The sequence below is a fragment of the Anolis sagrei genome, chromosome 8 (genome assembly GCF_037176765.1).
Source record: "Anolis sagrei isolate rAnoSag1 chromosome 8, rAnoSag1.mat, whole genome shotgun sequence".
Classification (NCBI taxonomy): Eukaryota; Metazoa; Chordata; class Lepidosauria; order Squamata; family Dactyloidae; genus Anolis; species Anolis sagrei.
Window position 1 is genome coordinate 43,751,878 of NC_090028.1, and position 26,038 is coordinate 43,777,915.

Below are 26,038 nucleotides of genomic sequence, written 5' to 3' on the forward strand. Positions count from 1 at the left end.
TGAGGCTTCGGCCTGTGTAAACCGCATCGAGTCCTCCGGGAGATGCTAGCGGGGTACAAATAAAGTTAATAATAATAATAATAATAATAATAATAATTGGTCTCTTGCAAGACGGCACCGTACGGCTCTTCGTCTTTTGCAATTTCTGAGCCCTACCTGATACTCACCCTCCCGTTTCTTTCCTTCCTAGGGCTTTCTTTATGACCTCGACAAGGTAAGGGGTGATGAAAGGAAAGGGGAGGGATGGTCTTGAGTGGAATTGGTGGGACTCTCTGCTCTCTCCTGCGGTGGCTCCATACACAACAATGAGCTTCTGGACCCCGGACCCACTCCTCTCATCTGGACCAAATTTGGTACAAATACCTATCAAATTTGAATACTGGTGGGGTTGGAGGGATTGATTTTCTCATTTGGGAGTTGTAGTTGACATTGGTTCACTGGCACAAGCCTCCCTCCAGCCTCATGCGCCCTGCCTCGTCCGCGCATGTGCATCACGCTGCTATGTGCCGAGCACGCCTGCTCTCCCACAGGGTTCCGTCCTGGGCCCGGTCCTGCTCAGGATCTTTATTAATGACTTAGATGAAGGGCTTGAAGGCAGGATCATCAAGTTTGCAGACGACACCAAATTGGGAGGGAGAGCCAAGACTCCAGAGGACAGGAGCAGGGTTCAAAACGATCTTGACCGATTAGAGAGATGATCGGCCAAAACTCACACAATGAAGTTCAACAGTGACAAATGCAAGATACTCCACTTTGGCAGAAAAAATGAAATGCAAAGATACAGAATGGGGGACAATGCCTGGCTCGAGAGCAGGACGTGTGGAAAAGATCTTGGAGTCCTCGTGGGGAGGAAGGGGAACATGAGCCAGGAATGTGATGTGGCGGCAAAAAAAGCCAATGGGATTTTGGCCTGCATCAAGAGGAGCATAGTGTCTAGATCTAAGGAAGTCCTACTCCCCATGCTCTATTCCGCTTTGGTTAGACCACTTTACCTGGAATATTGTGTCCAATTCTGGGCACCACAATTCAAGAGAGATATTGACTCTAAGCTGGAATGTGTCCAGAGGAGGGCGACTAAAATGATCAAGGGTCTGGAGAACAAGCCCTATGAGGAGCGGCTTAAGGAGCTGGGCATGTTTAGCCTGAAGAAGAGAAGGCTGAGAGGAGATATGATAGCCATGTATAAATATGTGAGAGGAAGCCACAGGGAGGAGGAGGGAGCAAGCTTCCTTTCTGCTTCCTTGGAGACTAGGACGCAAGGGAACAAAGGCTTCAAACTACAAGAGAGGAGATTCCATCTGAACACGAGGAAGAACTTCCTGACTGTGAGAGCCGTTCAGCAGTGGAACTCTCTGCCCCGGAGGGAGTGTGGTGGAGGCTCCTTCTTTGGAAGCTTTGAAGCAGAGGCTGGATGGCCATCTGTCAGGGGTGATTTGAATGCAATATTCCTGCTTCTTGGCAGAATGGGGTTGGACTGGATGGCCCAAGAGGTCTCTTCCAACTCTTTGATTCTATGATTCTATGATTCTGATTCCCCTCTCCAGTTGGAGTCTCAAAAACACTGGGATGTCTGTAGTGGAGGGCACACATATAATCTAGGATGGAATTGTCCCTGTATGAAAGTCTTCACTTGGGGGGTGGGCATGTGGTGTTGGTGGAGGACATGGGCAAGGCTCTTGGACATGTTTACAACACTCTCTATAACCTGCAATGTCATCGGAGGGAGGGCCGTTGGTGTCTCCTGAGTCGTGGGAGATAGAGCTATTTGTGGAAGTGGGAACCTGTCTGTGTGAGTGGGCACCCCAGCCAATCACACACACATACATATGTTCACTTTTATTATGAGTACTAGCAGTCCCCTGCCATGTGTTGCTGTGGCCCACATGGGGGTTCTGTGTGGGAGGTTTGGCCCAGTTCTATCATTGGTGGGGATCAGAATGCTCTGTGATTGTAGGTGAACCACAAATCTCAGCAACTACAACTCCCAAATGTCAATATGCTATTTCCCCCAAACTCTACCAGTGTTCACATTTGGGCATATTGAGTATTCGTGTAGAGTTTGGTCCAGATGCATCATTGTTTGAGTCCACAGTGATCTCTGGATGTAGGTGAACTACAACTCCAAAACTCAAGGTCGATGTCCACCAAACCCTTCCAGTGTTTTATGTTGGTCTTGGGAGTTCTGTGTGCCAAGTTTGGTTCAATTCCATTGTTGGTGGGGTTCAGAATGCTCTTTGATTGTAGGTGAACTATAAATCCCAGCAACTACAACTCCCAAATGACAAAATCAATTTTTTTTGACTGAAGGACATACATTGGGTTGTTAGGTGTCTTGTGTCCAAATTTGGTGTCAATTCGTCCAGTGGATTTTGAATTCTGTTAATCCCACAAACGAACATGACATTTTTATTTATATAGATAGATCGGTCTATATTGTAGTTCCCTGGTTTAAATCTTGTCCGTATGCCAATGAAGATTCAGATTTAAGCCTTTTCCTTTCCAACCTGGTCAGCAGAAGAGCCTGGTCAGCCTGTGAGCACGGGGGCAAACCTCGGCTGCCTGCTCAAAGGGAGTTTAGAGAACTTTCCTTTCTATAGGCAAACTACAAGAGAGGAGATTCCATCTGAACATGAGGAAGAACTTCCTGATTGTGAGAGCCGTTCAGCAGTGGAACTCTCTGCCCCGGAGTGTGGTGGAGGCTCCTTCTTTGGAAGCTTTTAAACAGAGGCTGGATGGCCATCTGTCGGGGGTGATTTGAATGCAATATTCCTGCTTCTTGGCAGAATGGGGTTGGACTGGATGGCCCATGAGGTCTCTTCCAACTCTTTCATTCTAGGATTCTATGAAATGGAGAACTCAGAAGGCCCCAAACTTCTTATTCCCCATTGGAGTGCGCTTTTGGTCTAACAATGTTCCTTTGTTTCATGCTTTCACAGCAAGTCAAGTCCATCGAGCGATTTGTACGCCGCCTGGAATTTCACGCTAGCAAGGTATGTGCTGCTTCCCCATTTTGGCACATTGAAAGGATTTCTGCACCCAGAAAAGTTGCATGCTTTGGAGCCTTTTGCAATTTATATACCGTATATACTGGAGTATAAGCCGGGTTTTTGAGCCAAGCCACCCGCTTGGTTTATACTTGAGTCAAAGTTATTTATTATTTTACTCTGTTATTATCATTATTTTTATTACATTTATTGTTTTACTCTATTTATTATTATTATCTTTATAATTTTACTCTATTTATTGTTATTATTAACTTTATTATTTTTCTCTATTTATTATTATTGTTGTTATTACATTTATTATTTTACTCTATTTATTATGGCTATTATTACATGTATTATTTTACTTTATTATTGTTATTATTACATGTATTATTTTACTCTGTTATTGTTGTTATACATTTATGATTTTACTCTAATTATTATTATTATTACATTTATTTTTCTCTCTATTTATTATTATTGCTATTATTATATGTATTATTTTAATTTATTATTGTTGTTATTACATGTATTATTTTACTCTGTTATTATTGTTGTTATACATTTATGATTTTACTCCAATATTGTTATTACATTTATTATTTTACTCTGTTATTGTTGTTATTACATTTATTATTTTACTCTAAGTATTATTATTGTTATTATTACATTTATTTTTCTCTCTATTTATTATTATTGCTATTATTACATGTATTATTTTACTTTATTATTGTTGTTATTACATGTATTATTTTACCCTGTTATTATTGTTGTTATACATTTATGATTTTACTCTATTATTGTTATTACATTTATTATTTTACTATAATTATTATTATTGTTATTATTACATTTATTTTTCTCTCTATTTATTATTATTGCTGTTATTACATGTATTATTTTACTTTATTATTGCTGTTATTATATTTATTATTTTACTCTGTTATTATTGTTGTTATACATTTATTATTTTACTCTATTATCATTGTTATTACATTTATTATTTTACTCTAACTATTATTATTATTATTGTTATTATTACATTTATTTTTTCTCTCTATTTATTATTATTGCTATTATTATATGTATTATTTTACTTTATTATTGTTGCTATTACATATATTATTTTACTCTGTTATTGTTGTTATTACAATTATTATTTTACTCTATTTATTATTATTGTTATTACATTTATTATTTTACTCTATTTATTATTGCTATTATTATATGTATTATTTTACTTAATTATTGCTGTTATTACATGTATTATTTTACTCTGTTATTATTGTTGTTATACATTTATTATTTTACTCTATTATTGTTGTTATTACATTTATTTTTCTCTCTATTTATTATTGCTATTATTACATGTATTATTTTACTTTATTATTGTTGATATTACATATATTATTTTACTCTGTTATTGTTGTTATTACATTTATTATTTTACTCTATTTATTATAATTGTTGTTATTACATTTATTATTTTACTCTGTTATTATTGTTGTTATTACATTTATTATTTTACTGTATTTATTATTATTATTTTACTCTATTTATTATTATTGTTATTACATTTATTATTTTACTCTATTTATTATTATTATTTTACTCTATTTATTATTATTGTTGTTATTACATTTATTATTTTACCCTATTTATTATTGTTGTTATTATATTTATTATTTTACTCTATTATTTTACTCTATTTATTGTTTTACTCGATTTATTATTGTTAGAAACCTATCCATTTGAATGGTAATTACTGCAACTCAAATCAATAAATTTTACTTGAACGGCACCGAAACTCCACTTCTCTAGTGGAAGTTTTTGAACGGAGGCTGAATGGCCTTCCCAGGTGGTTTCCCTGCCAGATGCCCTTTGGGGACCTCTTCCAACTCCATTGAATTCCAGCCTGCCCGGGAGTCCCGTGGAGCCTCCTTCTCTGCAGGCTTTCCAACTGAGGCTGGGGGCCGGTCTGTTTGAGGACCGGTCAGGCAGCCTTTGTCAGTGCTGGGGACGCATAGTACCTGGGACACACCTAGGGACTGTGAGCGAGCACTGTTTGGAAAGCTCTGCCCTACTATTTATTTGTCGTGTCAGATCAACCAGTCAATTATATTACATTTCTAACAGAACAAAGCAAACAAACAGACAAAACACAAAATTTGTGAGTTTGGTAGCTGATTAAATGTCCTTTGACCCGTCTCTGTCCCCTTGGAGTGCCTCTGGTGTTGCCGCAAGAAGGTCCTCCCTGGTGCATCATGTGGAAGAAGGGCTCAGATTGCATTGCAGCAGGTGGTCAGTGGTTGGCTCTTCTCCACATTCGCATGTCGAGGATTCCCTTTTGTGGCCCCATTTCTGAAGGTTGGCTCTGCATCTCATGGTGCCCGAGCACAGTCTGTTCAGCGCCTTCCAAGTTGCCCCGTCTTCTGTGTGCCCAGGGAGGAGTCTCTCATCTGGTATCAAGTTCTGGGTTTAAGCCTGCCACTTTTGGACTCTTGCTTGCTGAGGTGTTCCAGCGAGTGTCTCTGTAGATCTTAGAAAACTATTTCTTGATTTAAGTCGTTGACGTGCTGGCTGATACCCAAACAGGGGATGAGGTGGAGATGTCTCTGCCTTGGTCCTTTCACTATTGGCTGGTACCCCCTGCCACTTTTGGACTCTCGCTTGCTGAGATGTTCCAGCGAGTGTCTCTGTAGATCTTAGAAAACTATTTATTGATTTAAGTCATTGGCATGCTGGCTGATACCCAAACAGGGGATGAGCTGGAGATGTCTCTGCCTTGGTCCTTTCACTATTGGCTGCTACTTCCTGGCGGATATCAGGTGGTGCAATACCGGCTAAGCAGTGTAATTTCTCCAGGGGTGTGGGGCGCAGACACTTCATATCTCATTCAGAGCCACATCCACTGTTGTAGCGTGGTGAGATGTGTTCCACACTGGGCATGCATACTCAGCAGCAGAGTAGCACAGCGCAAGGGCAGATGTCTTCACTGTGTCTGGTTGTGATCCCCAGGTTGTGTCAGTCGGCTTTCGTATGATATTGTTTCTAGCACCCACTTTTTGCTTGATGTTCAGGCAGTGCTTCTTGTAGGTCAGAGCACGGTCCAGAGGGACTCCCAGGTATGTGGGTGTGCTGCAATGCTCCAGCGGGATTCCTTCCCAGGTCATAATCCTCAGAGCTCGGGATGCTTGTCTGTTCTTAAGGTGAAAGGCACATGTCTGTGTTTTAGATGGATTAGGGGTCAGCTGGTTTTCCCTGTACTAGGCGATAAGGGCACCTAGAGCTTCGGAGAGCTTCTGTTCAACCATCTCAAAGCTCCCTGCTTGAGCGGTAATGGCACGATCGTCAGCATAGATGAAACTCTCTGTCCCTTCTGGCAGTGGCTGGTCATTTGTGTAGATGTTGAACATGGATGGAGCAAGCACGCTCCCCTGAGGCAGGCCGTTCTTCTGTTTCCACCATCTTCTTCTCTGGCCCTGGAACTCAACAAAAAAGCTCCTGTTTTGTAGCAGGTTTCCTATGAGGCTGTGCCAGTCAGCTTTCGTATGATATTGTTTCTAGCACCCACTTTTTGCGTGATATTCAGGCAGTGCTTCTTGTAGGTCAGAGCACGGTCCAGGGTGACTCCTCCCAGGGATTTGGGTGCGCCGCAATGCTCCCGTGGGATTCCTGCCCTACTGAATGCTTCAGATGCTCCAGGTCTTCGGCCATTGGCGTTCAGCTAAAGCTCTCTGGGATTCTTTTGAACAGATTGACGAGCTCTACGAGGCTTACTGCATCCAGCGAAGGCTTCGGGATGGAGCGCATAACATGGTGAAGGCCTACACCGCCGGATCGCCTGGCAGCAAGGAAGCCCGGGAGAGCTTGGCCGAAGCAGGGAAGGGCTACAAGGAGTACACGGAGGTGGGTCCGGGGGGCCGAGGAGGGGCCGCGGGGAGGGGGGGAGCCTTCTTGGCCGGGGTCACTCACAGGCTCCTCTCCTTTCAGAATATGTGTCTCCTGGAAAGTGAGCTGGAGAGCCAGTTGGGAGAGTTCCACATCAAGATGAAAGGTACCCCATCTCAAGGGATCGTGTGGTCCTTTGGTCCCCGCTTTCAAAGGGGCCAATTTGAAGCAGGGAAAAGGGGGAAGAGATGGGGAACGGGGAGGGGGCTGCTGATTCCTTTTAGTCCTTATCCTGGGTTGTTGTAGGTTTTTCCGGGCTATATGGCCATGTTCTAGAAGCATTTTCTCCTGACGTTTCGCCTGCATCTATGGCAAGCATCGTCAGAGGTTGGGAGGTCTGTTGGAATTGGGAAAATGGGTTTATATATCTGTGGAATGACCAGGGTGGGACAAAGGACTCTTGTCTGCTGGAGCTAGGTGTGTTCGGGCTATATGGCCATGTTCTAGAGGCATTTTCTCCTGACGTTTCGCCTGCATCTATGGCAAGCATCGTCAGAGGTAGTGAGGTCTGTTGGAACTGGGAAAATGTGTTTATATATCTGTGGAATGACCAGGGTGGGACAAAGGACTCTTGTCTGCTGGAGCTAGGTGTGTTCGGGCTATATGGCCATGTTCTAGAGCAGGCATGGGGAACCTTCGGCTCTCCAGGTGTGGTGGACTTCAACTCCCACAATTCCTTGAGGCCAAGGTAAGCCTTTGGGGTGAATGCCGAGCCTCAAGGAATTGTGGGAGTTGAAGTCCACCACACCTGGAGAGCCGAAGGTTCCTGACCCCTGTTCTAGAGGCATTCTCTCCTGACGTTTCGCCTGCATCTATGGCAAGCATCGTCAGAGGTTGTGAGGTCTGTTGGAACTGGGAAAATGTGTTTATATATCTGTGGAATGACCAGGGTGGGACAAAGGACTCTTGTCTGCTGGAGCTAGGTGTGCATGTTTCAACTGACCACCTTGATTAGCATATAATGGTCCCTATCCTTCTTATGAAGTCCCCAACCAAGCATGCTTCCCTCATGCACCTGAAACCACCCAGGTGAAGCTTGCCTTGGGACTTCTGGTTCTCTCCCGCTTCCCGTCCTGTATCCACATCAGTGAAGTTCAAGGTAGTTCCGGCAGTTCATGCAAAAGGCCCCTCCACTGACTTTTGTTTCCGCTGCAGGGTTGGCTGGCTTTGCTCGACTGTGTGCTGGGGACCAATACGAGGTTTGTGATGGGTTCGAAGCGTGTCGCTTTGTGTTTGGGGAAAGGCAGGGGACTTAGGTCCAAAGTTTGGGGGATCAAGGGAGGTGCATGGGCTTGGCCGGTACCTGAACTTATTGGGGGTCCCCATTGAAAATGTTAGGGGACCCTCCCATTTGTGGTACCTGAACTTTTAGGGGTCCCCATGGATTATGTTAGGGGACCCTTCCACTTGTGGTACCTGAACTTATTGGGGGTCCCCACAGATAATGTTAGGGGACCCTCCCACTTGTGGTACTTCAACTTATTGGGGATCCCCAGGGATAATGTTAGGGGACCCTCCCACATGTGGTACCTGAACTTATTGGGAATCCCCATGGATAATGTTAGGGGACCCTCCCACTTGTGGTACCTGAGCTTATTGGGGGTCCCCAGGGATAATGTTAGGGGAACCCTCCCACTTGTGGTACCTGAACTTATTGGGGGTCCCCATGGATAATGTTAGGGGACCCTCCCACTTGTGGTACCTGAACTTATTGGGGGTCATCATAGATAATGTTAGGGCACCCTCCCACATGTGGTACCTGAACTTATTGGGGGTCCCCATGGATAATGTTAGGGGACCCTCCCACTTGTGGTACCTGAGCTTATTGGGGGTCCCCACGGATAATGTTAGGAGACCCTCCCACTTGTGGTACCTGAACTTATTGGGGGTCCCCACGAATGTTAGGGGGCCCTCCCACATGTGGTACCTGAAATTATTGGGGGTCCCCACGGATAATGTTAGGAGACCCTCCCACTTGTGGTACCTGAACTTATTGGGGGTCTCCGCAGATAATGTTAGGGGACCCTCCCACTTGTGGTACTTGAACTTATTGGGGATCCCCATGGATAATGTTAGGGGAGCCTCCCTCATGTGGTACCTGAACTTATTGGGAGTCCCCATGGATAATGTTAGGGGACCCTCCCACTTGTGGTACCTGAACTATTGTGGGTCCCCACGGATAATGTTAGCAGACCCTCCCACTTGTGGTACCTTAACTTATTGGGGGTCCCCATAGATAATGTTAGGGGAGCCTCCCTCATGTGGTACCTGAACTTATTGGGGGTCCCCATGGATAATGTTAGGCTGTTATGGGTCTCTTCTCCCACTTGGAGTGGTTGCTCTGGCTGAATGCCTGAGGATGAGGCCCATCTGGCTGGAGTCCGTCCAGTCCATAGCGTCATTGTCGTACTGTTGGGGATTCCTCATCTTCAGAAGAGGAAGGGGAGCAGGGAAGTGCTCAGGAATTGGAGGGAGGAGAAGAATCAGATGGTGAGGGTTTGCAAGTGCCCACATGTCTAGAGAGACGAAAGGAGACAGAGCACAGACGGCATTCAGCCAGAATAGCTGCTAAAAACGTTGAGCTAATTGGGAGACGCCCTAGCACCTCCTGCGTGGGGAATTCAGGGCTATAAATCAGAAGCAGGAGCAGTCAGCTTTCTCTGGTGACAACGACTCTGATGCCGAGGTTTTCACGCCAATTGAACCTGCTTTGTGTGATCATTGCCCATTGTCTGATGGAAGACTACTGTTTCTTGTGGGACTTTGTAAGAGACTTTAATTTGTGTCTGCATTAAGACTTCCTTGCTTTCTTTTGTAATTTTCAGTTGCATTTGCTTCTCCTTTGTGTTTGCTGAAGTAAAGCATTTTTCTTTTACTTTCAACATTGCCTAAAGGCTGTTTTTGGAGGGCAACTCAGGACACGTTCTTTCTCCTGACAGATCTTCATGAGATACGGACGCCAACGATGGAAGCTACGAGGCCGCATTGAGGCCAACAGCAAGCAAGTGTGGGACAGTGAGGAGGTGGTCTTCCTGCCTCTCATCACAGAGTTCCTGTCTATCAAGGTAACTGAAGCCACGCTCTGGCGAGGAGGCCACCTTCACCAGAGGGATGTGTTCCTTCTCACGTCCACTGGCCCTGGTTTCTCCTTCTTGTCGCAGGTCACAGAGCTGAAGAGCTTGGCCAGTCACGTTGTGGTGGGGAATGTCTCCTGCGAGACCAAGGACCTGTTTGCGGCGCTCCCCCAAGTCGTGGCAGTGGACATCAATGACTTAGGCACCATTAAGCTGAGCCTGGAGGTGAACTGGAAGTGAGTGGTCATGTATTTTCCCCTCGTGAGATCGAGGCAGTGTTTTCCTGCTGCCCGCTCTCTTCCTTGTGGCAATCCTGTGCTGGAAGCCATACTGAGAGTGGAGGCTTGCCAAAGGCCACCCAGAGGGTCTCGTGGCTCTGTAGGGCAGACCTTCTTCCCCTGTTTCAACTTGAGACCCCCCCCCCCTTTACCTGAGAAATATTTACAACTCCCAAGTATATTAAGGAAGGTGACACACAAACACACACACATACACAAGTACATGAGAGAAAGAGAGCGAAAGCAGAGAGAGATGCATCTACGGGAGAGAAAGCAAGGTGACCCTTGTTGGGCGAGTGGGCTTATTAACGAAAGACCCTCCCCATAAGTGCACAGCAGAGTAACTTATGAGCAGCAGCGTGACCCAGCACCCATCGGCCAAAGTGATAAAAACAACAAAACACACAGGCCAATGTGATCTCTTCCTTCTGAGGCTTTTCTTTATAGGTTTCCATAACACTAATGAAGTTCTTTATACTTCCTTCTTTGCTTCCATGCTGGGCTGCTTTCTTACGCAGATAAACAGCTTCACTCTCACTGAGGTTTCTCTCACACCAAACTTACATAGGAGCTTCCCGCAGTAGCCTTTTACACACAGCAGCCTTCACACTGGAGCTTAACACATGAGGCCTTCAACCTGAGGCTTCTCACACCAAAGCCTTCTCACATTAAGCTGAGCCTGGAGGTGAACTGGAAGTGAGTGGTCATTTATTTTCCCCTTGTGAGATCAAGGCAGTGTTTTCCTGCTGCCCACTCTCTTCCTTGTGGCAATCCTGTGCTGGAAGCCATACTGAGAAGCGGAGGCTTGCCAAAGGCCACCCAGAGGGTCTCATGGCTCTGTAGGGCAGACCGTCTTCCCGTTTCAACTTGCGACCCCCCCCCTTTACCTGAGAAATAATTACAACATCCCAAGGAAGGGGACACACAAACACACACACACACACACATACACAAGTACATGAGAAAAAGAGAGCAAAAGCAGAGAGAGATGCATCTACGGGAGAGAAAGCAAGGTGACCCTTGTTGGGCGAGTGGGCTTATTAACGAAAGACCCTCCCCATAAATGCACAGTAGAGTAACTTATGAGCAGCAGCGTGACCCAGCACCCGTCGCCCAAAGTGATAAAAACAACAAAAATACAAAGACCAATGGGATCTCTTCCTTCTGAGGCTTTTCTTTATAGCAAAATATTATGGTTGCACTATTTACAAGAACAAGGTTTCCATAACACTAATGAAGTTCTTTATACTTCCTTCTTTGCTTCCACTCTGAGCATCTTCCTCATGCAGATAAACAGCTTCACTCTCACTGAGGTTTCTCTCACACCAAACTTACACAGGAGCTTCACGCAGTAGCCTTTTACACACAACAGCCTTCACACTGGAGCTTTACACACGAGGCCTTCAACCTGGGGCTTCTCTCACCAAAGCCTTCTCACACCAGACCTCTCACACATCGAGGCCTACTAACTCTGAAGCCTCTCTCAGACTGAGGCCTTTCTCACTGAGGCCTCTCTAACACTGGAGCCTTCTCATACTACGCCTCTCACACTGAGGCTTCTCTCAGACTGAGGCAAATTAACACTGGAGTCTTCTTGTACTGAGTCCTTCTCATACTGAGCCTTCTCACACCAGTCCTCTCACACATTGAGGCCTACTAACTCTGAAGCCTCTCTCAGACTGAGGCCTCTCAGACTGAGGCCTTTCTCTCACTGAGGCCTCTCTAACACTGGAGCCTTCTCATACTAAGGACTCTCACACTGAGGCTTCTCTCAGACTGAGGCAAATTAACACTGGAGCCCTCTTGTACTGAGGCCTTCTCATACTGAGCCTTCTCACACCAGTCCTCTCACACATCGAGGCCTACTAACTCTGAAGCCTCTCTCAGACTGAGGCCTTTCAGACTGAGGCCTTTCTCTCACTGAGGCTTCTCTAACACTGGAGCCTTCACATACTAACGCCTCTGACACTGAGGCTTCTCTCAGACTGAGGTAAATTAACACTGGAGCCCTCTTGTACTGAGGCCTTCTCATACTGAGCCTTTTCACACCAGTCCTCTCACACATTGAGGCCTACTAACTCTGAAGCCTCTCTCAGACTGAGGCCTTTCTCTCACTGAGGCCTCTCTAACACTGGAGCCTTCTCATACTAAGGCCTCTCACACTGAGGCTTCTCTCAGACTGAGGCAAATTAACACTGGAGCCTTCTCATTACTGAGGCCTTCTCATACTGAGGCTTCTCTCATACTGAGGGCAACTAACACTGAGGCATACTAAGCTACAGGCACATCTGCTTATATTGAACTGCAGCTTTTGCTGAGTCATTGCATCCATTTAACCCTTTCAGTTCTTGACTCACATTTTTTGTAATTAAAAATACCAGGTTAATTAATATTTTGGACAACCCTAACATACAGTTATGGCCACCCCATTTGGGGTCCCAACCCCTTGTTCAAGAAGTTTCTTCTGTAGGGAATCTGGATTTTCCTGAAACCTTCAGACAAGTACTGCAACCACTACACCACACTTGAAGCTTGTTGAGTTTTGTTGTTGTTGTTGTTGTTGTTGTTATGAAGCCATAACAAAAGAGGGCTGTGAAGAAAATAGGGCTATTATGAATGATATCTTGGTTCTCAACTTCGGGTCCTCAGATATTATTCCCACCATCACCATCCAGGATGGTCTGTATTCAGGAATGCAATGCACACAAACACCAAGATGCACAGTCGCCTTATAGCAATCCACAACCAGTTTCCTTCACAAATCATGCAAGGAACAGGAAGTCCTTATAAAACACCATATTGCACAAATCAATAATCTTTTTGGTACTGTTCTGTTATCTGGTTGGAGACCACAAGGGGGAGCTAGAGAGAAAAGGATAGTCCATTTTAAGGGGTGGGGGTTGAAAGAGGGAAACAATTTTTCCCATTTTTGCAGGTTATTTCCCCTCCCCGAACATAAAGGAGGGTTGTTTCCACGATTGGGACATGGGTGGGAGGAATAACAGGAAGACCGGGAGAAATGGTTGTACTCCTTCCACCCTCTGAAAATGGACTATCCTTCTCTCTCTGGTGCCCTCTTGTGGCTTCCACCCAGATAACGGAACAGTCCCATATTGTATTATAGCAGTTAGGGCTGGGCGGTTTCGTTTCGTTAATTCGTAATTCGTTAAAAATTCGTTATTTTTTTTTTATAACGAAGCGATAACGAACCATTCTGGAGCAACTTAAAAACGAAACGAATTTTAAAATTCGTTTCATAAATGCTTCAGATTCGTTATGTATTCATTTCGTTATCGGTTTGAGGTCGTTTCGTTATTATTTCCGCATGTCTGGGGCAAGTTTTATAGTAGTTTTTTGTTTAATTAGTGAAAAAAAATTATAATATCACACCAAGAGTCAACAACAGAGGGAGAGGGAAGCTTCAGAAGTTCCCCCTGTCCCATTTGGAGGTTTTTTAGCGTATTGCGCGGTCACGTCCGCCATTAACTAATCGATTCGTTATTGTTTCGTATTTGTTTCGTTAATGTTTCGTAATTTTTTTTACATTTACGAAATTTCGTAAATATCGAACTTTTTAAAAGAAAAATTTCGGAATTCTTTTAAATATCGAAACGCAAAAACCCCCAAAAAACGAATCGATTTTAGAAACAAATTTTCCTGTTGTTACCCAGGCCTAATAGCAGTGGTTCTCAACCATCCTAATGCCGTGACCCCTAAATACAGTTCCTCATGTTGTAGTGACCCCCAACCATAAAATTATTTTCATTGCTACTCTAGAACTGTAATTATTCTACTGTTATGAATCGTAATGTAAATGTATTTTCATTGTTACAAATTGAACATAATTAAAGCATAGTGATTAATCAGGGAAACAACATGTTTTGGGGAGGTTGGACAATGGATGATGGGATCTACAGTACCTCTGACTTCCACAGACCTGGGTCGCCCAGCTCGGGGGGCAGGGCCTGGGCCCTGAGGGGAGCCATTTTGAGGAGAGGGGCAGGGCCAAAGGAGGTGGCCTCGCGACCCCTCCAAAATGGCCAAACGACCCCCCTGGGGGTCGCAACCCCCAGGTTGAGAACCACTGTATTATAGTGCCTTGCTTATTTTGTAGGCAAGACACGTTCCTTGCTTTGTTTTCTGAGGAAGTTGCTCACTGCTTGGTCTGCTCCTTGGGGTCTTCGTGAACGTTGGGCTTTGTGCATCTCCAGGAAGGACTGCAGTTGGAATGGCTGTGGCCAGGAATGACTAAATTATCGATGAGTAGCATGCGGTGATGCAAAAGTGGAAACCGCTCCCCTAAGGGACTGTCACGATGCCAGAGCTCTGTCTTATTTAGAGGCAGAGATGAACCAAACAAAAACCCAGTTTGTATCAAAGAATTTAATTAAAACAGCACTTACTTTCTGGCTGTTTTAATAGTCCAAAATGTAAAACATAAAGATAGCACTCAGCCACAGAATAAACAAAAATAGCAAACACTGTTGCCGGTTCAAGATAACTCCATAGTCAAAGGTCCAGTCCAGTGGTCAAACGCTGAGAATTCAATAAACAAAGTCCAGGGATCAAGAGTCTATACCGTAGTCAACAGCCAGTCCAAAGATTCAAGGTTCTAGGATTCTAAGAGTTCAGGAGACAGGTCAGGATACTGAAAATCCAGAGACCGGGGGGGAAACCAGCAGCATCCACCACCAAAATATGACAAATACTTTCCTCCCAAAGATCAGTTCCAAGGCTAACTCCTTATATCCAGATACACCCAGCTGTGACCTATCTCTTGCATACACCTCCACCCTTGATTGCTTTCACCCAGGAACTCTTACTCACAGATTACTCAACCCTTTAGAACTAAGACTTAGATTAACCCTTCCATCACCAACTGCTAGGCCTACCACCACCAACCACCATCAACTGCAGATCATGATCCATGACAGGGACCCTCTCCAATGAGTTAAAAGAAAGTATATCCTGCTTTTACTTTAGAACGTGCCTTCTATCAGCCAACAGTTCATTGTTTCTCACTGACCGCTGTGCCTTTTTGTGAGCAGCCCCTTCGACAAAGAGGACCAGCCTTCCTCCTCCAGCTCTGTGAACAAGACGTCTACGGTCAACAAGAGATTCTCCATGTACAACCAGAGTCCCCCCGACACGCCTTCCATGCGGGAACAGGCCTTTTACGTAAGTGTCCCTTGGAGGTTATTGAGGTGCAGGAGTGAGGTCAAGATTTTTGGCCACCACCCCATTCAAGGGAAGGTTATGAGCCAATACGCAGCTCTTACAGACCATTTTAGCCCTCCATTGTCGACTCCATTCTCGTGCAATGAGCTTACTGTGTGTTTCCTCTGAATTCTTCCACGTGAGGATCGTCCAGGGATGTTTCCAAGTATGCTTGGTTGGGCCAGCCTGTAGCACAGCTGGTTATTAGCCTCCAGGTACAATTCAAGAGCTGGCTTTGGCCTATAAAGCCCAGTTTACTTGTCCGAACGTATCTCCTGCTACCGTCCACCTAGGACCCTAAGGTCATCCGGGGAGGCCCTGCTCGTTGTCCCCCCCTCATCGCAATCGCGTCTGGTGGGGACAAGGGACGGGGCCTTTTCTGTGGTGGCCCCTCGGCTGTGGAACTCCCTCCCAAGTGGAATTATTTTATTTATTTATTATTTATTTATTTATTTATTTATTTATTTATTTATGCGGGGCTTTTCTAGGGAACAGGCCTTTTATGTAAGTGTCCCTTGGAGGTTATTAAGGTGCAGGAGGGAGGTAAAGATTTTTGGCCACCACCCCATTCAAGGAAAGGTTATAAGCCAATAAGCAGCTCTTACAGACCATTTAGCCCTCCATTGTCGGTTCCATTCAAGTGCAGTGAGCTTACTATGTGTTTCCTCTGAATTCTTCCACGTAAGGATCGTCCAGGGATGTTTCCAAGTATGCTTGGTTGGGCCAGCCTGTAGCACAGCTGGTTATTAGCCTCCAGGTACAATTCAAAGAGCTGGCTTTGGCCTATAAAGCCCTGGCCCAGTTTACTTGTCCGAACGTATCTCCTGCTACCATCCAACTAGGACCCTAAGATCATCCGGGGAGGCCCTGCTCGTTGTCCCCCCATCATCGCAATCGTGTCTGGTGGGGACAAGGGATGAGTCCTTTTTTGTGGTTCTCAAACCTGTGGGTCCCCAGATGTTTTGGGGACCTGGCTGGTAAACTGGCTGGGATGTCTGGGAGTTGTAAGTCAAAACACATCTGGGGAGGGACCCACAGGTTGAGAACCATGGATCTAGATGTATATAGTGACCTTAGGAGGCCCTCAACGACCATCTAGAACAGTGGTTCTTGAACCTGTGGGTCCCCAGATGTTTTGGGGACCTGGCTGGTAAACTGGCTGGGATGTCAAAACACATCTGGGGAGGGACCCACAGGTTGAGAACTATGGATCTAGATGTATATAGTGACCTTAGGAGGCCCTCAACGACCATCTAGAACAGTGGTTCTTGAACCTGTGGGTCCCCAAATGTTTTGGGGACCTGGCTGGTAAACTGGCTGGGATGTCTGGGAGTTGTAAGTCAAAACACATCTGGGGAGGGACCCACAGGTTGAGAACCATGGATCTAGATGTATATAGTGACCTTAGGAGGCCCTCAACGAGCATCTAGAACAGTGGTTCTTGAACCTGTGGGTCCCCAAATGTTTTGGGGACCTGGCTGGTAAACTGGCTGGGATGTCTGGGAGTTGTAGGTCAAAACACATCTGGGGAGGGACCCACAGGTTGAGAACCATGGATCTAGATGTATATAGTGACCTTAGGAGGCCCTCAACAACCATCTAGAACAGTGGTTCTTGAACCTGTGGGTCCCCAAATGTTTTGGGGACCTGGCTGGTAAACCGGCTGGGATGTCTGGGAGTTGTAGGTCAAAACACATCTGGGGAGGGACCCACAGGTTGAGAACCATGGATCTAGATGTATATAGTGACCTTAGGAGGTCCTCAACAACCATCTAGAACAGTGGTTCTTGAACCTGTGGGTCCCCAGATGTTTTGGGGACCTGGCTGGTAAACTGGCTGGGATGTCTGGGAGTTGTAGGTCAAAACACATCTGGGGAGGGACCCACAGGTTGAGAACCATGGATCTAGATGTATATAGTGACCTTAGGAGGCCCTCAACAACCATCTAGAACAGTGGTTCTCGAACCTGTGGGTCCCCAGATGTTTTGGGGACCTGGCTGGTAAACTGGCTGGGATGTCTGGGAGTTGTAAGTCAAAACACATCTGGGGAGGGACCCACAGGTTGAGAACCATGGATCTAGATCTATATAGTGACCTTAGGAGGCCCTCAACAACCATCTAGAACAGTGGTTCTCGAACCTGTGGGTCCCCAGATGTTTTGGTAACCTGGCTGGTAAACTGGCTGGGATTTGTAGGAGTTGTGGGCAAAAACACATCTGGGGAAGGACCCACAGGTTGAGAGCCATCGGGCTAGTAGAAGCTTCTGAACAGTCTTCAAAGGCAACCCCATGTGGAGTGCATTACAGTAGTCTATATGGGATGTAACCAGGGCATGGACCGCATGACCGAACGGGGACCCCAGCTGAGCCCTCGGTGTTGACAGACGCCTCTTTCTTTGCCCAAGAGCCTGCCACGGGAGGCTGCCCGCAAGCACAGGTGGGCCTTGCTGGACATCTTCCGGGAGACTCTCCTGGAGAGGCTGCCACGAAGCTGCTCCTGCAGCGACGTCTCCTCGGTGCAGCTCGGAACGAGGGCCCCTCGGGGCTGCGTAAGTGCTGGCTCCGCCCAATAGCCTAGCCCGCTCAGGTAGAGCTAGCTGCGCTCCCCCACACCTTCTGTCACTAAGCCTGGTCCAGGGCTGCGGGAGAACAAGCCGAGTCCTGCAGGCACCTTGCGCAATCATTCCGTCCGTAGAGCGATGGGCTTCCCTTGCCTTGCTAGTTTGTGGTTTCCAGAGCAGTTATGTCTTTGCTTGCTGCCCCCCCCCCCTTACAGGCAGATTAGGGGGGGGGGGGTCCTGGCTTAGTTTGTAGATGTAGATACGTTTCCGTTACCAGTTTATGTTTTTTGCACCCACGCCAGTGTTCAGCCTACATTCATTGTGAGCAATCCCCAAGTTACAAACGAGGGAGGTTCTGTAGGTTGGTTCTTAAGTTGAGTTTGTATGTAAGTCGGAATGGGTACATTTTTAAGTGTGACTCCAGCCAGATAGATAGATAGATAGATAGATAGATAGATAGATAGATAGATAGATAGAGGATGGATGGATGGATGGATAGATAGATAGATGTCTCAGTGAATGGATAGATGGATGTCTCAATAGATAGATAGATAGATAGATAGATAGATAGATAGATAGATAATGGATAGATGGATGGATGGATAGATAGATAGATAGATAGATAGATAGATAGATAGATAGATAATGGATGGATGGATGGATGGATGGATGGATGGATAGATAGATAGATAGATAGATAGATAGATAGATATCTCAGTGGATGGATGGATGGATGTCTCGATAGATAGATAGATAGATAGATAGATAGATAGATAGATAGAGGATGGATGGATGGATGGATAGATAGATAGATAGATAGATAGATAGATAGATAGATAGATGTCTCAGTGGATGGATGGATGTCTCGATAGATAGATAGATAGATAGATAGATAGATAGATAGATAGAGGATGGATGGATAGATAGATAGATAGATAGATAGATAGATAGATAGATAGATGTCTCAGTGGATGGATGGATGGATGTCTCGATAGATAGATAGATAGATAGATAGATAGATAGATAGATAGATAGATAGAGGATGGATGGATGGATGGATGGATGGATAGATGTCTCAGTGGATGGATGGATGGATGTCTCGATAGATAGATGGATGGATAGCTAGCTTTGGCTAGCATAGGGAAGGGTTAACACCCCTGTGGTGTTTGTTTTGCTGTCTGTGCCCCTCGAGGACTGCCTGTATATCAAGCGTTTCACAACCTTCCGAACACCGCAACCCCTGAATACAGTTCCTCATGTTGTGGTGATCCCCAACCAGAACATTATTTTCGTTGCTACTTCAGAACTGTTATTTTGCTCCTGTTATGAATCGTCATGTCAATATCTGATATGCAGGATGTATTCTCATTCACTGGACCAAATTTGGCACAAACACACAATATAACCGAATTTAAATACTGGTGGGGTCGGGGAGGGGGAGTGATTTTGTGATTTGGGAGTTTTAGTTGCTGGGATTTATAGCTTACCCACAGTAGAAGAGCACTCTGAACCCCACCAACAATGAAATTGAACCAAGCTTGGCACACAGAATTACCAAGCCCAACAGAAAATACTGGAAGGGTTTGGTGGGCATTGACCTTGAGTTTGGGAGTTGTAGTTCACCTATATCCAGGAAGCACTGTGGACTCGAACCATGATGGATCTGGACCAAATTTGGTATGAATACTCAATATGCCCAAATGTGAACACTGGTGGAGTTTGGGGGAAATAAACCTTGACATTTGGGAGTTGTAGTTGCTGGGATGTATTGTTTACTTGCAATCTAAGAGCACTCTGAACTCCACCAATGATGGAATTGAACCAAACTTGGCACACAGAACTCCCACAAGTAAAAAGAAATTATGCAAGTGAAAGTTGTTGTTGTTGTTCATTCGTTCAGTCGTCTCCGACTCTTCGTGACCTCATGGACCAGCCCACGCCAGAGCTCCCTGTCGGCCGTTACCACCCTCAGCTCTCTCAAGGTCAGTCCAGTCACTTCAAGGATGCCATCCATCCATCTTGCCCTTGGTCGGCCCCTCTTCCTTTTGCCTTCCACTTTCCCCAGCATAATTGTCTTCTCTAGGCTTTCCTGTCTCCTCATGATGTGGCCAAAGTACTTCAACTTTGTCTCTAGTATCTTTCCCTCCAGTGAGCAGTCGGGCTTTATTTCCTGGAGGATGGACTGGTTGGATCTTCTCGCAGTCCAAGGCACTCTCAGAACTTTCCTCCAGCACCACAGTTCAAAAGCATCGATCTTCCTTCGCTCATCCTTCCCTAAGGTCCAGCTCTCACATCCGTAGGTGACTACAGGGAAGACCATGGCTTTGACTAGGCAATGGATCTTGGTTGCCAGTCTGATGTCTCTACTCTTTACTATTTTATCGAGATTGGACATTGCTCTCCTCCCAAGAAGTAAGCGTCTTCTGATTTCCTGGCCACTGCATCTGCAGTAATCTTTGCACCTAGAAATACAAAGTCTGTCACGGCCTCCACGGTTTCTCCCTCTATTTCCCAGTTGTCAATCATTCTTGTTGCCATAATCTTGGTTTTTTGACGTTTAGCTGCAACCCGGCTTTTGCGCTTTCTTCTTTCACCTTGATTAGAAGGTTCCTCAGCTCCTCCTCACTTTCGGCCATCAGAGTGGTGTCATCTGCATATCTGAGGTTGTTAATGTTTCTTCCAGCCATTTTCACCCCAGCTTTGCATTCATCCAGCCCCGCACATCCTCGCATGATGTGTTCTGCATACAAGTTAAACAGGTTGGGTGAGAGTATGCAGCCTTGCCGGACGCCTTTCCCAATCTTGAACCAGTCTCCTGTTCCGTGGTCAGTTCTGACTGTGGCTCCTTGGTCCTTGGACAGATTCCTCAGGAGAGAGACAAGGTGGCTTGGGATGCCCATCCCACCAAGAACTTGCCACAATTTATTATGATCCACACAGTCAAAGGCTTTAGAATAGTCAATGAAGCAGAAGTAGATGTTTTTCTGAAACTCCCTGCCTTTCTCCATTATCCAGCGGATATTGGCAATCTGGTCTCTCGTTCCTCTGCCTTTTCTAAACCCAGCTTGAACATCTGGCAACTCTCGCTCCATGTATTGCTGGAGTCTTCCTTGCAGGATCTTGAGCATTACCTTACTGGCATGAGAAATAAGGGCAACTGTACGGAAGTTTGAGCAGTCTTTCGCATTTCCCTTTTTTGGTATGGGGATATAGGTTGATTTTTTCCAGTCTGATGGCCATTCTTGTGTTTTCCATATTTGCTGGCAAATGGCATGCATCACCTTGACAGCATCATCTTTTAAGATTTTAAACAGTTCAGCTGGGATCCCATCATCTCCTGCTGCCTTGTTGTTAGCAATGCTTCTTAAGGCCCATTCAACCTCACTCCTCAGGATGTCTGGTTCTAATTCATTCACCACACCGTCAAAGCTATCCTCGATATTGTTATCCTTCCTATACAGATCTTCTGTATAGTCTCGCCACCTTCTCTTGATCTCTTCAGCTTCTGTTAGGTCCCTGCCATCTTTGTTTCTTATCATACCAATTTTTGTCTGAAATTTACCTCCAATGTTTCTAATTTTCTGGAAGAGGTCTCTTGTCCTTCCTATTCTGTTGTCTTCTTCCACTTCCATGCATTGCTTATTTAAAAATAGTTCCTTATCTCTTCTGGCTAACCTCTGGAATTGCGTATTTAACTGGGCATATCTCCCCTTATCCCTGTTTCCTTTTGCTTTCCTCCTTTCTTGGGCTACTTCCAGTGTCTCAGCAGACAACCATTTTGCCTTCTTCGTTTTCTTTTTCTTTGGAAAGTACTTTGTTGCCGCCTCCTGAACAATGTCTCGGACTTCTGTCCATAGTTCTTCTGGGACTCTGTTTACTAAATCTAGTCCTTCAAATCTGTTCTTCACTTCCACTGTATATTCGCTAGGAATGTTAGTGAGATCATATCTAACTGGTCTGTGTATTTTCCCTGATCTCTTTAATTTTATTCTAAATTGGGCAATAAGAAGTTCGTGATCTGAGCTACAGTCAGCCCCAGGTCTTGTTTTCACCGACTGGATGGATGTCCGCCACCTTTGGCTGCAAAGGATGTAGTCAATCTGATTTCGGTGTTGACCATCTGGCGAGGTCCATGTATAAAGCCGTCTTTTAGGTTGTTGGAAGAGAGTATTCGTTATACACAGCGAGTTTTCCTGGCAAAATTCTATCAGCCTGCGTCCCGCTTCATTTTGTTCTCCCAGACCATGCTTGCCTGTGATCCCAGTTGTCATTTGACTTCCCACCTTGGCATTCCAGTCTCCTGTAATGAAAATAATGTCTCTTTTTGGTGTATTATCCAGTAGTTCCTGCAGATCCTCATAGAACTGATCTACTTCTGCTTCTTCAGCAGCTGTGGTTGGGGTGTATATTTGGATCACTGTGATGTTGAAAGGCTTTCCTTGCACTCGAATTGAGATCATTCTGTCATTTTTTGGGTTGTATCCAAGCACCGCTTTAGCGAATTTCTTATTAATTATGAAGGCTACTCCATTTCTTCGATGTTCCTCTTGTCCGCAGTAGTAGATCTGGTGGTCATCTGATGTGAAGTGGCCCATTCCAGTCCATTTCAGTTCGCTGACCCCCAGAATGTCTATCTTTAGTCTTGACATCTCACCAATAACAACATCCAATTTGCCCTGGCTCATAGATCTTACATTCCAGGTTCCTATGGTGTGTTGATCTTTAGAGCATCGGATTCGTCGTTCACCTCCAGTACCGTCGGCCGCTAGCCTTCCTTTCGGCTTTGAGCTAGCTGCGTCATCACATCTGGGGCTAGTTGAACTTATCCTCTGCTCCTCCCCAGTAGCATTTTGGCCATCTTCCGACCTGGGAGTCCCATCTTCCAATGGCATACCGACATATCTCTGGTTGTACTGGTCCATTTAGTTTTCTTGGCAAGGATACTGGAGTGGTTTGCCATTGCCTTCCCCAGGGATCACGCTTGGTCTGACCTCTCTGCCACAACCGTCCCGTCTTGGGTGAAAGCCGTCCCGTCTTGGGTGAAACCGTCCCGTCTTGGCCGTCTTGGCAAGTGAAAGTAATTATACCAAAATACAGAGGTTGACATATGTGGGTCTGTCCCAGGCCTGGGCCAACTTGGGCCCTTCCTCTCTCTCTCTCTCCAGGTGTTTTGGACTACAACTCCCACCACTCCTAACAGCCCCTTCCTTTTCCTCCTCAGCCACTTAAATGGAAAGGAGAAGGGCAAAAGGAAGGGGCCTGAAGCTGTTAGGAATGGTGGGAGTTGGGGTCCAAAACACCTGGAGGTCCCAAGTTGGCCCAGGGACCTGGAGAAGTGTTTTGCTCCTTGCAGCCCCCTTGCATCTCTCTCACCTCTGCTCCCCGCTTTTCAGAACATGCTGCGGCAACAGGAGGAGCTGGAGAACGGGGCGGCCTGGTCCATCTCTTCGGAGTCGTCGGACGACTCCTCCAGCCCCCAGCTGTCCGGAGGCGCCCGCCACGCCTTGCCCAGGTCCGTCGTCCAACCCGCCGTGCAGGCCGCCGCTCCGGCCATAGAGATTGCCTTCACTCAGCCCGAGGACAAAGAGCCGCCCGCTCTTCAAGAGGAGGCAAGCGTGGTCAACGGGCACGCGCCCTACACCCGGACTCTGAGCCAGATCAGCGAAGCCAGTGCGGACCTGCCTGTGGCCGAGGACGGGGAATGCCTGGCCCCCCGGGACTCTCGTCCTCAGGAGCCGCCTTCCCTCGCAACACACGCTTTGCCTCACAGTGCGGACTTGGCGTTGGACGCTACCATCAGTGAAGGTGAAGAGCAAGAGGCTGATGCAGGTACGGTTGAGCCCGTAGCAGAGCGGCACAAGGAGCCTGCTTGCCCGGACCAGGAAGCCCAGCCACCTGAGTCCTCGTTGACACCCCCAGCAGCCTCAGCAGGTGCCTCACAGGTGCCGAGGCCCAAACGTGCCGTGGACTGTGGCCTGGAGGAGGCCATCAACGCCCTGGCCTCGGCTCTGGATGACTACCGGGGACAGTTTCCCGAGCTGCAGACGTTGGAGCAGGAGCTGAAGCACCTGGAGGAAATGATCCTGGTAAGCCTGCACGGAAAGGGATTCCGCTTCCCGCTGGAAGGATGGCCTCTCCCCATTCCGGTGGCGCAGTGGGTTAAAGCACTGAGCTGCTGAGCTTGTTGATTGAAAGGTCGCAAGTTCGATTCCGGGGAGCGGCGTGAGCTTCCGCTGTCAGCCCTAGCTTCTGCCAACCTAGCAGTTCGAAAACATGCAAATGTGAGTAGATCAATAGGTACCGCTCCGGCGGGAAGGTAACAGCGCTCCATGCAGTCATGCCAGTGGCCACATGACTTTGGAGGTGTCTATGGACAACGCTGGCTCTTTGTCTTAGAAATGGAGATGAGCACCACACCCCAGAGTCAGACATGACTGGACTTAATGTCAGGGGACTACCTTTACCTTTACCTTTACCTTTACTAAGCCTGCACGGAAAGGGATTCCGCTTCCCGCTGGAAGGATGGCCTCTCCCCATTCAGTGTAGCTGGTGCTGAAAGTAAGGACTGTAGTCATAGACACTATACACGCACACACATCGATGAGGGTTGAATGAAAAGTAATGCCTCCACCTTCGTTACTTGGGTTTGGATGGGAATATTTTAATAAATCAAACGCATAAATAATCCTTAGAAAGTGCTCCTTAACGACCACTAATCACCAGACAATTGGATACATTCCTGCCAACAATGAACAAGTTTTCTGAAGCCACTGCAGAAGAAGTTGACACTCTGTTTCCGCAACCAGCGTCTCACAGTTCCCTCAACGTCTTCATCAGAAGCATAATGATGTCCCTGCAGATCTTCTTTCATTATTGGGAACAGATGGATCTCAGACATTGCTAAATCTGGACTGTATGGAGGATGTTGTACGGTGGTGAGATCCTGTCTCTGAAGTTTCAAGTCTGTGCCCTTTCATTTCAGGCATCAGCATCCTGGGTACCCATCGTGCACAGATATTCTAATAGCTAAGCAAAGCAATAATGTGACCACAGATAATCACCAGGCAGGGTTGTTGTAGGTTTTTTTGGGCTATATGGCCATGTTCTAAAGGCATTTTCTCCTGACGTTTCACCTGCATCTATGGCAAGCATCCTCAGAGGTAGCTACCTCTGAGGAGTCTCATAGATGCAGGCGAAACATCAAGAGAAAATGCCTTTAGAACATGGCCATATAGCCCAAAAAAACAACAACCCAGTGATTCCGGCCATGAAAGCCTTCGACAATCACCAGACAATTGGATACATTTCTGCCAACAATGATCAAGTTTTCTGAAGTCATCACGAAGCCAACATCACGAAGCCAACATCAAGAAGCCAACACTCCGTTTCTGCAACCAGCGTCTCACAGTTCTCTCATCCTGGGTACCCATTGTGCACAGATCTTCTGATAGCCAAGCAAAGCAATAATGTGACCCACACATTCTTGTGAAATGCCGATTATGCATGAAACTTCTCTCTGAGTGATATGACAATCGTCCTGAATCAATCTGTCAACCTTTTGCTTATGAAACTTGGTGGTTGCTGTCACAGGACGTCCAACTCTTTGTTTGTCACACAAGTCAGATGTTCCCACCTCAACATCTTTAAACTTACTCGCCCAATGACACAGTACTCACATCAACACAATCACCGTAAACAGCTTGCATTCTCTGATGAATCCCCTTTGGGGTGACACCTTCTGCTGTCAAGAATTCAATGACTGCACGTTGCTTAAGTTGCCTTGACCGACCGTTTGCGCAGGGTTCCATATTTCGCACTTTAACAACACAACTATTCAATGCTAAGGCTTCCTGCCAAAATGGAAGTGTAGAGGAGAGTCTACTGAACAAGCCAGTGCCTGCCGCATTAGTAGGGAGACCAAGGTGCTTGTCTATAAAGCTATTCCCCTCCCAACCCTGCTCTATGCCTGCGAAA

General features: G+C 46.2%; 1 protein-coding gene across 7 annotated transcripts in view; it reads left to right on the forward strand.

Moving 5' to 3' along the window:
* RIPOR1 (RHO family interacting cell polarization regulator 1) overlaps positions 1-26,038 on the forward strand; it is a 195,790-nt gene that overhangs the window by 136,973 nt on the left and 32,779 nt on the right. For all 7 annotated transcript variants that reach the window (XM_060788482.2, XM_067471149.1, XM_067471148.1 and 4 more), the window contains exons 5-13: positions 191-214; positions 2,937-2,990; positions 6,741-6,893; positions 6,978-7,041; positions 8,091-8,134; positions 9,875-10,000; positions 10,097-10,245; positions 15,336-15,465; positions 23,458-24,150. In XM_060788482.2, coding sequence (XP_060644465.2) covers positions 191-214; positions 2,937-2,990; positions 6,741-6,893; positions 6,978-7,041; positions 8,091-8,134; positions 9,875-10,000; positions 10,097-10,245; positions 15,336-15,465; positions 23,458-24,150 — 1,437 coding nt within the window. The remainder of the gene's footprint in view (positions 1-190; positions 215-2,936; positions 2,991-6,740; positions 6,894-6,977; positions 7,042-8,090; positions 8,135-9,874; positions 10,001-10,096; positions 10,246-15,335; positions 15,466-23,457; positions 24,151-26,038) is intronic.